General features: G+C 41.1%; 1 protein-coding gene across 1 annotated transcript; it reads left to right on the plus strand.

Moving 5' to 3' along the window:
- The first annotated feature begins 8,567 nt into the window (after positions 1-8,567).
- LOC112173704 (MDIS1-interacting receptor like kinase 2) lies at positions 8,568-12,632 on the plus strand. Its single transcript, XM_024311382.2, has 2 exons — positions 8,568-12,045; positions 12,160-12,632. Exons 1-2 carry the CDS (start codon positions 8,691-8,693, stop codon positions 12,513-12,515), a joined length of 3,711 nt encoding a protein of 1,236 aa, XP_024167150.1. The 5' UTR covers positions 8,568-8,690; the 3' UTR covers positions 12,516-12,632.
- The last annotated feature ends 216 nt before the right edge of the window (positions 12,633-12,848 follow it).

Below are 12,848 nucleotides of genomic sequence, written 5' to 3' on the forward strand. Positions count from 1 at the left end.
TATCTGTAGCTAAGAAACATGATAACATACTCGTGAGGAATTATAATTTAAGGCCCATTGGAACTAAAAGCATTCATGAGGCGAATTATAATGCACCCAAAAGAGGGTGCAAGGAGCGGAACCCTAAGAATAAGGGATATGAGGGACGTATGGGTCCATATAACCGCCCTAACAAGGAAGGAAACCACAGGTTTGGTGCAGATACACGTGGTGGCAATTCCACACGTGGGAGAGGTGGTTGTGGTGGTGGCGCCATGGCTCGTGGTGGAGGCACCATACGTCGTGGTGGTGGCACCAACCCTCCTAGGGAACGCCCACAATGTGCACCTCAGTTAAAGGGAGGCAACCATAATGACATGTGTCATCTATGTGGATCAAGTGAGCATTGGTTCAAGCAATGCAAGGCAAGCGAGCAACTAGCTTCAAGATACAGGGCATACAGGGACCTGAGAGAGCAAGAAGTGTACCTTGCAGAAGAAGAAGAAGAAAATGGTGGAGACATCCATCTCACCATAGAGGACTTCAAAGATGACAATGAAGTGCACAAGGATGCCGCAGACTTTGATTAAATTAGTCCTTTTATTTTCCAAGAACTTTTGTAATGGCAATATGCCTTAGTCAATAAATGACAATTGTATTAAACTCTTTCTTATGCGGTGCACCCAATGAAATATGATGTCTAGGAAAGTCATTGAGATTAATGGTACTTAAGAGAGCCTCGCTCCACCAACATCTCTCTCTACTTTCCTGTTCATATTTGATTAGAGTTACCAAACGGATAGAGTAACTACAATGTGTCTTAGTTTGATTTTATTTTGGATTAGACTTTTGGGACCTTTGATGTAATCATTGGCTATCTTTATTAATAAAGTATCGTATTATTATTCGATGTCATGGACATGTTTTAAATCCGAACTTTATTATTGTTCAGTACGTTTCCTGGAGAGTTGGAATGCCTTGTTGATAGTGGCACCACACATACTATATTGCGACCTAGGCAACTATTTCTATGGATGACGCCTAGTTGATCTTCTGTGACTACGATGGCTGGACCATCACAATTGATTCATGGTCGAGGACCAGCTCAATTTATGTTGCCAAATGGCACAAGTATTAATGTCACTGAAGCTCTATATGTTCCTAGGGATGGAAGGACCCTATTGAGTTTTAAAGATATAAGAGCCAATGGTTTTCATGTGGAAACACATTGTGAGAATGGACAAGAGTTCCTTTGCATCACCTCTAATGACTACGGACATAAACGAGTATTAGAGAAACTTATGTGTCGATCTAGTGGGTTATATGCAACCACTATTCGAATTATTGAATCCAACCAAGTCATGAGAGATGACTTATGGGATTCTGACACATATAGGCTTTGGCATGACCGTTTGGGACACCCAGGTCGTGATATGATGATCCGTATATTAAAGACTTCACATGGACATCCATTTTTCAAAACTAAAACAAGTCTGAACTGAAATTCGATCCAAGGTAGGGCTAGCGCCTCCTACTCCCTGCTGGCCAAAAGTGGTATTGACGCCACCAATACCTCCTTGGTTCCTTTTTCTACTTCTAAAGTCAATTATGACTTCGTGGCTCAACCGAATACTTCCCTGGTTGCTTCTAAAGCCCATCTTTCGTTTTGCAAAGCCTACTCTTTAGCAAAATTAGGATCGATACCATCCTATGCAAAGGACACTAAAGAAAATATTTCATTCTTACAAAGAATCCAAGGTGATATTTGTGGACCTATTCAACCAACTTGTGGACCATTTAGATATTTTATGGTGTTCGTTGATGCATCGACACGATGGTCACATGTCATGCTATTGTCCACAAGAAACGCTACATTTGCTAAACTGCTAGCACAAATTATTAAATTAAGGGCTCACCACCCTGATTATCCCATTAAGTCAATCCGTCTTGACAATGCTGGAGAGTTTACATCAAAAAAGTTTGATGAATATTGCATGTCCATTGGGATTGAGGTTGAACACCCTGTTCCCCATGTTCACACCCAAAATGGTCTCGCAAAAGCTGTCATTAAAAGACTTCAAATGGTCGCTAGAGCTTTGGTTATGCGCACCAATCTCCCTGTTTCTGCTTGGGGCTATGCAATATTGCATGCAGCTGTGCTTATTCGTCTAAGGCCTACTACCACTCAACCCTTTTCTGCGTCCCAGATGGTTACTGGATATGAGCCTGATGTTTCACATTTACGCATATTTGGGTGTACAGTTTATGTGCCAATTGCACCGCCACAGCGCACCAAAATGGGTCCTCAAAGACGATTAGGCATTTATGTTGGATATGACTCTCCAACCATTATCCACTACTTAGAACCCTTGACAGGTGATCTATTTACCGCTAGATTTGCAGATTGTCACTTTGATGAGACAGTCTTCACGTCGTTAGTGGGAGATAGGAACAATAATGTTCAACAGGAACGACAGGAATTGTCGTGGTCTGTCCCCACTTTGTCTCATCTTGATCCCGGAACCGCACAGTCCTAAATTGAAGTATGGAGAATTCTCGATCTTCAGAACGTAGCAGACTCTATTCCTGATGCGTTTTCTGATATCGCTAAAGTGATAAGATCATATATACCTGCTGCAAACGTGCCTGCAAGGATTGATGTCCCTAAAAATCATGGACATGGCGCCACCCCTAGGGGTATTGGGCATGGCGCCTCCACCACTAATAGTGATGGCAATATGGCTCAGGCCGGGCTCCCAGCAAGGAAAAATGGGAGGCCCAAAGGTTCGATGGATTCTCGCCCGATAAAGAAAGCGAGTTTGGCACAGAAAGATCCATTAATCATCAACATAAATAACCCGTCTCATGAAGATATTCCGGATTATGGTTATGTCAAAGAGACATCATTGGGGGATGCTCAAATGTTAGAACCAATTCCAGGGAATAGGGAGATCTCCATGAATTACACTAGTGAACATGAGACGTTGAATCGAGATTCTATTATCCTTGATGATGTGTTTGCATATTCTATTGCTCAAGGAATTATAGAACACGATGATGTCGAACCTTGCTCCGTTGAGAAATGTCAACGAAGAGCAAACTGTCCTAAATGGAAAGATGCGATCCAGGTTGAATTGGATTCACTAACAAAGAGACATGTATTTGGGCCTATAACGCTGACACCCCCAAGTATAAAGCCTGTTGGCTATAAAAGGGTCTTTGTTAGAAAGCGTAATGAGAAAAATGAGGTTGTTAGATACAAAGCCCGCCTTGTGGCGCAAGGTTTCTCACAACACCCTGGAATCGACTACGAGGAGACATATTCTCCCGTAATGAACGTTATAACGTTCCGCTACCTTATCAGTTTGGTAGTTTCTGAAAAACTTGACATGCAGCTTATGGATGTGGTTACAGCATATCTCTATGGGGATCTACATTCAGAGATATATATGAAGGTTCTAGATGGACTTCAATTACCCAAGTCAAGTTGCTCTAAACCACGGAGCGCGTTTTCAATAAGATTGAGACGCTCACTATATGGATTGAAACAATCCGGACGGATGTGGTATAACCGTCTAATTGACTACTTGATTGAGAAGGGATATGTCAATAATGAAATATGCCCATGAGTGTTTATAAAGAGGACAAGTTCCGGATTTGCAATTGTAGCAATGTATGTCGATGACATGAACCTAATTGGAACTCTAGATGAGTTAAAGGAAACTGCTAAGTACTTGAAATCCGAATTTGAGATGAAAGATCTTGGGAAAACACGGTTTTGTCTCGGACTAGGACTCGAGCACCGTAGTGATGGGATTATGATCCATCAGTCAGCATATACTCAAAAATTATTAAGGCGCTTTAATGAAGATAAAGTAAAGCCTATGAGTACTCCCATGATCGGTCGTAGTCTTGAGCCTGAAAAAGATCTGTTTCGTCCAAGGGATGAGGACGAAGACTTATTAGAGGCTGAAGTGCCCTATCTAAGTGCAATATGTGCATTATTGTACTTAGCTCAATGCACAAGACCGGACATCTCATTCGCAGTGAACTTGTTAGCTAGGCATAGTTCTGCGCCAACACGCCGCCATTGGATTGGCATAAAGAGAATCTTTTGATACTTGAGAGGTACGATTGATATGGGCTTGTTCTATCCCTACAGAGAGAAAAGAAATAACGGAAGTGTGGGATCGGACTCCATAAGGCAAAACGCCACCTTCCGTGCTCCTCCTCCCTTCCATCAAAATTACAACGATGTCTTGATGGGTTTTGCTGATGCAGGGTATCTCTCTGACCCTCATAAAGGTCACTTCCCAACAGGTTATGTCTTTACCATGGGAAGCACTGCGATATCTTGGAGATCTACAAAGCAGACCCTTGTTGCTACTTCCTCAAATCATGCAGAGATTATCGCTCTACATGAAGCGAGAATGCATATAGCTAAGGTCTGTAGTTAGACACATTCGAGGAACTTGTCGTTTGAAGTCTACCACAGATGAACCTACATGCATTTATGAAGATAATGTAGCTTGTATTGAGCAAATGAAGTTAGGTTTCATCAAGGGCGACAACACCAAGCATATATCGCCTAAGTTCTTTTACAATCAGCAACAACAAACACTTCTACATATTGAAGTGAACCAAATCCATTCAGAGGATAATGTAGCGGACTTGTTTACCAAGTCATTACCTAAATCCAGCTTCGAGAAACATGTGAAGAGCATCGGATTAAGAAAGTTATCTGAACTCCCATAATTGTAGAAATCAGGGGGAGACCTTGACATCAGGGGGAGGTATAATGTCTACATGTTCGATCTCGAAAAGTGAAGGACGTGTTGTGCTCTTTTTGCCCTTCGACCAGGGTTATTTTTGTCTCACAGAGTTTTTGTTACCTGGCAAGGTTTTTAGTGAGAAAACGATCAAAACATCATCATTGAGTTTGAGCTGCACAAGGGGGAGTGTGGAAGGATGTCGACTACTCCATATTCATGCGCGTTGTGCTCTTTTTCTCTTTCGACCAAGGTTGTTTTTTCCCACAGGGTTTTTATTAGTTGGCAAGGTTTTTGACGAGGCAACTTAGAAGCGCATAGCAGAGGCAACACTATTGACATGGAATATCCAAGGGGGAGTGTTGTAAATGATAATGACTATTCATGCAATAGGTATTGCTTAATGTATGCCATTGACAGACTCGCAATGTATGCGATTGACAGACTCGTAATGTATGTCATTGACATACTTGTAATGTGCGATTGATTAGTATAGCTATTATGTATTGCCTTTTGTATACATGAAGTAAACCCTATATAAACCTCATGGTGAGATGAATACAATACAATTATCCAATTCTCTACAACAACCAACAAGTTATGATAAAGCGACAACTGTAGACGCTGAAGATGCATGACGACAATAATCTCATGGACCACATGAACGTGTTCGATCAATGGATGCTTGGATCAACTGCAGAAAGTTGATGTGAATAGGAAGAAGCTAAGGCTCGTTTACTTCTTACCTAGCTTCCCAAATTGTATAAAAATCTGGTGATTTTTACCTAGTTTTATTATCATAGTGAAATAACAAATATCTTGGGTGGACGTAGGCAAGTTATTTGCTGAACCACATTAAATCTTGTGTTAACTATTTTTCATATTTATTTGTTTGTTCTGCTTTATTGTGGTTGTTATGGGATGTGTTTATTCCTAAATCTTGATTCGTTCTTGGGATTAAAATCCCAATATAGACTAGCATGCATTTATGTTGAAAGAAGAAACAAACTTTTTTAAATACAAGTCATCTTCCAAGAGTCCAGATGAAAAATCCAAATGTCGAAGACTCGAGAGTCTTCCTCATAACAAAAGAACTGACTATACTATAGAACAAAACTTGACTCTCTAAAGCGTTCATTTCTATATTCATTACAATAATTAAATTTCCTGAATTTTCAGTACGTAGCATGTATGCGTATAGTTCCTCTTTGCATATTCTGCATGCTATGCTATTTTTTGTAATCCCTTCATGTCAGAGAACTTTATAAAACCTCTTGCGTAATTGAATTGAAAGATATAACATCAAAACTGGTCAATATATACCAGGAAAGAAGTCAGAAGCACCTCATCACCAAGAGCAGAGGCTGAAGCTCTCATAAGCTGGAAGAACAGCTTTGATTCTGCATCCCATTCTCTCAATTCATGGTCCCTCATAAATTTAAACAACCTCTGCAACTGGACCTCCTTTGTCTGTGACACCAAAACCAAAACAGTTTCCCAGATTGACCTCTCAAATTTCAACCTCAATGCAACACTAACAGGATTGGACCTCACCCAATTTCTAAATCTCACCCATTTCAACCTCAATGGCAACAATTTCACAGGGGCAATAATTGGCAACCCCACCAAGCTCACAACTAGGGATTTGGGCAACAATCTTTTTGCACAGGAAGTGCCTGTGGAAATGGGGAAGCTAACGCGGGTTGAGTATTTTAGTCTTTACAGCAACAATCTCAGCAGTGCCATTCCATATCAGCTGGACAATCTGGAAAAGGTACAATATTTGGTTCTTGGAAGTAACTACTTAGAGCCTGCTGATTGGTCTAAATTCTCTGTTTTTCCTGTTTTGACATACCTTAACCCCACCAGAGATTGGGAACATGATTTCGTTGTCTGTCTTTGATGTCAACACAAACCAATTTGAGGGGAGTTGCCAGAGACCATTTATCTCCTCACAAACCTCCAAGGCTTTTCTGTGTACCATAATAAGTTGTCCGGAAGTATTCATAGTGATTTTGGGAAGTATAATCCTAACTTGGAATATCTTAACTTCAGGTAACAAAGTCTCTAGAGAATTGCCACAAGAACTGTGTAGTGGATTTGCTTTGTAATTTTTCACAGCGAATGATAACAGCTTTACAGGGTCATTGCCCGAGTGCTTGAGATTTTGTTCAGCATTAGTTCTAGTGTGGCTTGATCAGAACAAATTCACTGGTAACATTGCCAATGCATTTGGTACACATCCCAGCCTTAAGTACGTTTCTCTCAGTAGCAATCAATTTCTCAGTCATGTCTCACCAGAATGGGGAGAATACAAAAATCTCACTTGCTTACTGATTGATAGAAATAAAACATCCGGTGAAATACCGGTTGAGCTTGGGAAGTTGATCAACTTGGAGAAGCTCAGTCTTGACTCTAATGACTTGACTGGACACGTTCCACCTCAATTGGGAAACTTAGGCATGTTGTTCAGTCTCCACCTGAGCAATAATCATCTGATGGGGGGGTCCCTCAGAATCTAAGCAATTTGACTATGCTTCAGGAACTTGATTTATCTGGAAACCATTTGACAAGAACTATACCAGCAGAGCTTGGTGGTTTGAAGTGGTAACCATAGCAGGAAGTCTTCGGAGAAGACAAATTCCAGGAGAATTAGAGACACTGGCCCTGGCATGAATATCAGCATGCCATATTTCTTTCTCTATATATGAACATGTTGGACTTGAGAGTAATTGAAATATTGCAGAAAATGTTTGCAATTAATCAAGATGATTCCCAAAGGGTGATAATCAATGTCATCTTGCTTGAGAAGGTTCACCAAAACAGCAGAATGAGATTCAATTTCCAAATGCATGATTGATAGGTCCAAGGCAAGCTTCATCTCATAAAACAAGCCCCAGGCTTCAGCTTGCAGAACTTCTCCAAACCCAATATTCTACATAAAGCCACTAACCCAGTTACCAGAGGAGTCTCTAATGAGACCACCAGCACCAATGCTTCCATTTCCAGATTTTGACCCGTCAAAGTAAGTTTAAAATGACCAGGCATAGGTTTGTTCCAAGATAGCAACTCCACTTGAACACTTCTAGAGAGAATAGACTTTTGACTTGCTTCTCTTTTTTTTTTTTAGTACTGAAACGTAAAGGACAAACCAAATTCTAATCATCATAATCATCATCGATCATCATCATCATCATCATCAGGTTGTACAAATTACTAGTTCAATGTTCTGCTACATAGTTGCATTTAATGCCGAAAGTACTCTATTTAGACATGCTCAAACTCGTTTACAGAACTGAATCTAGGTTCAAACACGAGGCGGAGGCGGCATGCCACGAGGCTGTCCATACAAAGGAACACCACCAGGTGGAGGAGGCATCCCAGGACGAGGCGGTGGACCTTGCATTCCAGGCCGCGGCGGAGGCGGTGGACCCCTCATCATCTGGCCAGGAGGCCCCATTGGTCTCTGAGCAAACTGCATTGGTGGAGGGTCTGGAAACTGAGGTGGACCGCGCTGGTATCCCGCCATCTGCGGCGGCCCCTACTCTATTTAGACTTTTGACTTGCTTTAAACCATTCATAGGCATATCCTTGGATAACATCAGAAAAGTTAAAAGGAACACAAAAACTTGATTCAAAAATTTCCTTGATACAAAGTGATATTAGTTGTCGGTTAGGAATTTCAGCTCTCACTGTCTAAAAAAAATCAAAAGGTTAAAACATGAAACACGGGGCACTCATTCATAGGTGAAGTTTGTATTGCATTCAAAAGAAAAACTACAGGTCAAGTGGACTGACTTGCTGAATGAGTTTCCCAAGTCGTTTTAAGTCTCTTCAAAACTATTCAGAGAACTTAAAAAATCAACCTCTTGCTTCAAAATTGATCCTCTCCTGGTGTAGATTCCTCCTTCCGTGCAGCTTTATTGGATCGAGCACAACATCATGAAAGCAGTTCAGGAGACTCCTCTGCATCTCCTCCTTCATATATTCTTGCTCTTTTTGCTACCATTGCAGGCCACGTCATCACAAAGAATACAAGCTGAAGCTCTCCTACAATGGAAGAACAGCTTTACTTCTTCACCACCTTCCCTGAATTCATGGTCGCTCACAAACCTAAACAACCTGTGCAACTGGTCTGCCATTGTCTGCAACCACAATACCAAAACAGTTTCCGAAATTCACCTTGCAAACTTCAACATCACCGCAGCACTAGCACAGTTCAACTTCAACAAGTTTTTCGATCTCACCCATTTCAACGTCAGTGGCAACAATTTCTCAGGGCCTATACCATCTGCCATTGGCAACCTCACCAAGCTCACAACCTTGGATTTGGGAAACAATACCTTGGAACGAGAAGTGCCTTCGGAAATGGGCAAGTTAACGGAGCTTCGGTTTCTAAGTCTCAACAACAACTATCTCAGTGGTACCATTCCCTATCAGCTGGACAATCTCAAAAAGGTACAATATTTGCTTCTTGGAGGTAACCACTTAGACACTCCTGACTGGTCTAAATTTTCAGGCTTTCCTTTGTTGAGCTACCTTGATCTTTATGGGAACAATTTAGATTCAGAGTTCCCAGAATTTATATCTGAATGTAGGAACTTGACCTTCCTGGATTTGTCTGGAAATCTTTTGACTGGCCAAATACCAAAATTGGTAGTTACCAACCTGGTCAAGCTTGAATCTCTCAATCTCACCGATAACCGATTCCAAGGGCCATTCCCATATAACTTTCCCAACATAAAGCACCTTTATTTGGAATCGAACAACTTTAGTGGTTCAATTCCTGAAGATTTTAGTTTGATATCTGGTCTTCAATTTATTAGCCTTTATAACAATTCCCTTGAAGGCAAAATCCCATCCTCTGTAGGCCAACTCAGGGAGCTTCAGCACCTAGACCTTGGATGGAATTCCTTGAACTCTTCAATCCCTTCTAAGCTTGGTCTTTGTACCAACCTAACTTATTTGTCCTTGGCTATGAATAAACTCAGTGGGAAAATTCCAGCAGAAATCGGCCTGTTGACAAAACTTGATCTCCTCCGGTTGGGCGGAAACAATTTCTCTGGATCAATTCCCTCAGAGATAGGAAACTTGAAAGTTTTGAGACAATTGAAACTTTGGGGAAACCAGCTCTCAGGGCCGATTCCTATGAAATTATGGAACCTCACAAATCTTCAGAAGCTTTCTTTAGGAAACAATAGCTTCAATGGGCATATTCCACCAGAAATTGGCCTCTTGACAAAACTTGATCTCCTCTGGTTGGGCGAAAACAATTTCTCTGGATCAATTCCCTCAGAGATAGGAAACCTGAAAGTTTTGAGAGAATTGACCCTTTGGGGAAACCAGCTCTCAGGGCCGATTCCTATGAAATTATGGAACCTCACAAATCTTCGATACATGGGCCTTTCCAAGAACAACCTCTCCGGCCCAATCCCCCCAGAGATTGGAAACATGAGTTCCTTGCTTCACTTTCAAGTCAGCGTAAACCAACTTGAAGGGGAGTTGCCAAAAACTATTTCTCACCTCAGAAACCTAGAGGGGTTTTCCGTTTTCACTAATAGATTTTGGGGGACCATTCCTAGTGATTTCGGGAAGTATAGTCCAAACTTGACATTTATTCAGTTGGCATGGAACAGCTTCTCTGGAGAATTGCCGCCCGAGTTGTGTATTGGATTTGCTTTGCAACAATTGATAGTGAACTCGAACAACTTCACAGGGCAATTGCCTGAGTGCTTGAGAAATTGTTCTGCATTAACTAGAGTCCGGCTTGAAGTAAACCAATTCACCGGAAACATCACCAATGCATTTGGTGTTCATCCCCATCTTGAAGTAATTTATCTTAGTCACAACAAGTTCGTTGGTCAACTCTCGCCACAATGGGGAGAATGCAAAAACATCACGGATATGCAAATGGATGGAAATAGAATTTCTGGTCAAATCCCACCTGAGCTTGGGCAGTTAAGACAATTGCATAAGCTAAACCTGGGCTCTAATGAATTCAGTGGGGAATTTCCAGTTGCCATTGGGAATCTAAGCTTGTTGTTCATTCTCAATCTCAGCAGGAACTACTTGACAGGAGTTATCCCTCGGTTTCTTGGCAAATTGACATGGCTTGAGTTTCTTGATTTGTCTGATAATAAATTTACAGGGGTATTACCAGTCGACCCTGGAACGTTTGAGAGGTTAATAAGCTTGAACATAAGCCACAACAAATTATCTGGTGGAATACCAGAGGAGATTGGTAATCTACACCTGCAGTACTTGTTGGACCTAAGCAGCAATACATTCTCGGGATCACTACCACTAAACCTTGCCAAGCTTATAATGCTGGAGATTCTTAATGTCTCGCATAACCAACTCTTCGGGAATATCCCATCAATATTTTCCAGAATGGATAGTCTTATCGGCATTGATTTTTCTTACAACAACTTGACAGGTCCAATCCCAACTGGTGGCATTTTCCAAAAAAAGCTTCCTAATAATGCTTTCATTGGAAATAGTGGTTTGTGTGGTGAAATAGAGGGACTAACTCCATGCACTTTGGGTCCCAAAAAGTCCAGCAAGAAAATTCTTGTTGGCGTCCTTGTTTCGATTTTTGGTTTATTGCTGATGGTGACCATATCTGCTGTAATCCTTAAGTTCTGCAAGAAATCAAAACCTGGAGAAATCGATCATCCTAAGATGTCTAAAAGTTTTGATACAAGTATTTGGGGAAGACATGGTAAACTTGCATTTTCAGAAATCATCACCGCCACCGAGAACTTTGATGAAAAGTACCTCATTGGAAGAGGAGGTTTTGGAAGTGTCTACAAGGCTGTGTTGGACAGAGGCAGAGTCGTTGCAGTTAAGAAATTGAATATGTCAGTAGAGTCTAGTGACGACATTCCAGAATCGAATCGCAAGAGTTTTGAGAATGAGATAAGAACCTTGACAGAAGTGAGGCACATAAATGTAATAAAACTATATGGTTTCTGTTCCTGGAACGGGTGCTTGTACTTGGTGTACGAATATGCAGAGAGAGGCAGTTTGAAAATGGTGTTGTATGGAGTGGAGGGCGAAGGAGAAGTACTTGGCTGGGGCACACGGGTGAATATTGTGCAAGGAATAGCTCATGCTATTTCTCACTTGCATAATAACTGCTCTCACCCAATCGTTCACCGCGACATAACTTTCAGCAACATATTACTAGATCGGGATTTCGTGCCACGCCTATCAGACTTTGGAACAGCAAGACTATTGAGCTCAAATTCCTCAAACTGGACTGCTGTAGCAGGGACTTATGGCTACATGGCTCCAGGTATCAGCCATTCAATAAACTTATAAACTTTGTATTTCATTTATACAGATGTTCATACTCGCCCATTATGATGGGAAAATGTTGGTTGATTTTGTTATTTTAATGAGCATGCAGAGCTCGCATTCACAATGCAAGTGACAGATAAGTGTGATGTATACAGCTTTGGGGTGGTGGCATTAGAAATCATGATGGGAAGGCATCCAGGGGAGCTACTGACTTCTCTATCAGAGAATGGAGAATTGCTTTTGAAGGATTTGCTAGACCAACGACTTCATTCTCCTTCAAGTCAATTAGCAGTGCGAGTGGTTTCCTCAGTTACAATGGCCTTGGCCTGCGCCAGCACTAATCCAGAATCACGACCCACCATGCAATTTGTGGCAAAAGAACTATCATCAACAAGGATCTGGACTTGCCTTTCTGAGCCGTTGAGTACGGTAACCATCAATAAATTGGCAAGTTTTCATAACTAGGAAGTTGCTGGAATAAAAAATGGGGTTTAACTACTAAATCCCTTCTCCAAAATTGAAAGTCTTGCATTTCCTCTAGTTTCTGGTTATTTGGTGAATAAATGTATTATTCTAGTGCCAGCAATGTAAGGTATAATAAGTAGTATTTCTGTTGATGTAAAACTCAAATAACTGGTACAGTTGTACTATCACTTGAGTTAGTTCTGCTCATCATGTGTTGTAGTATAAATTTCAATAACAATTTCTTGTGGGTTGTTTTCATATTTGTTTTCAATTCTTGACATATTAGGGATCATACTAAATTGAGGTTATACAGCAGAGAATTTCTCCTCGAGC

Source organism: Rosa chinensis, chromosome 6, assembly GCF_002994745.2.
Source record: "Rosa chinensis cultivar Old Blush chromosome 6, RchiOBHm-V2, whole genome shotgun sequence".
In the NCBI taxonomy this organism is placed as follows: Eukaryota; Viridiplantae; Streptophyta; class Magnoliopsida; order Rosales; family Rosaceae; genus Rosa; species Rosa chinensis.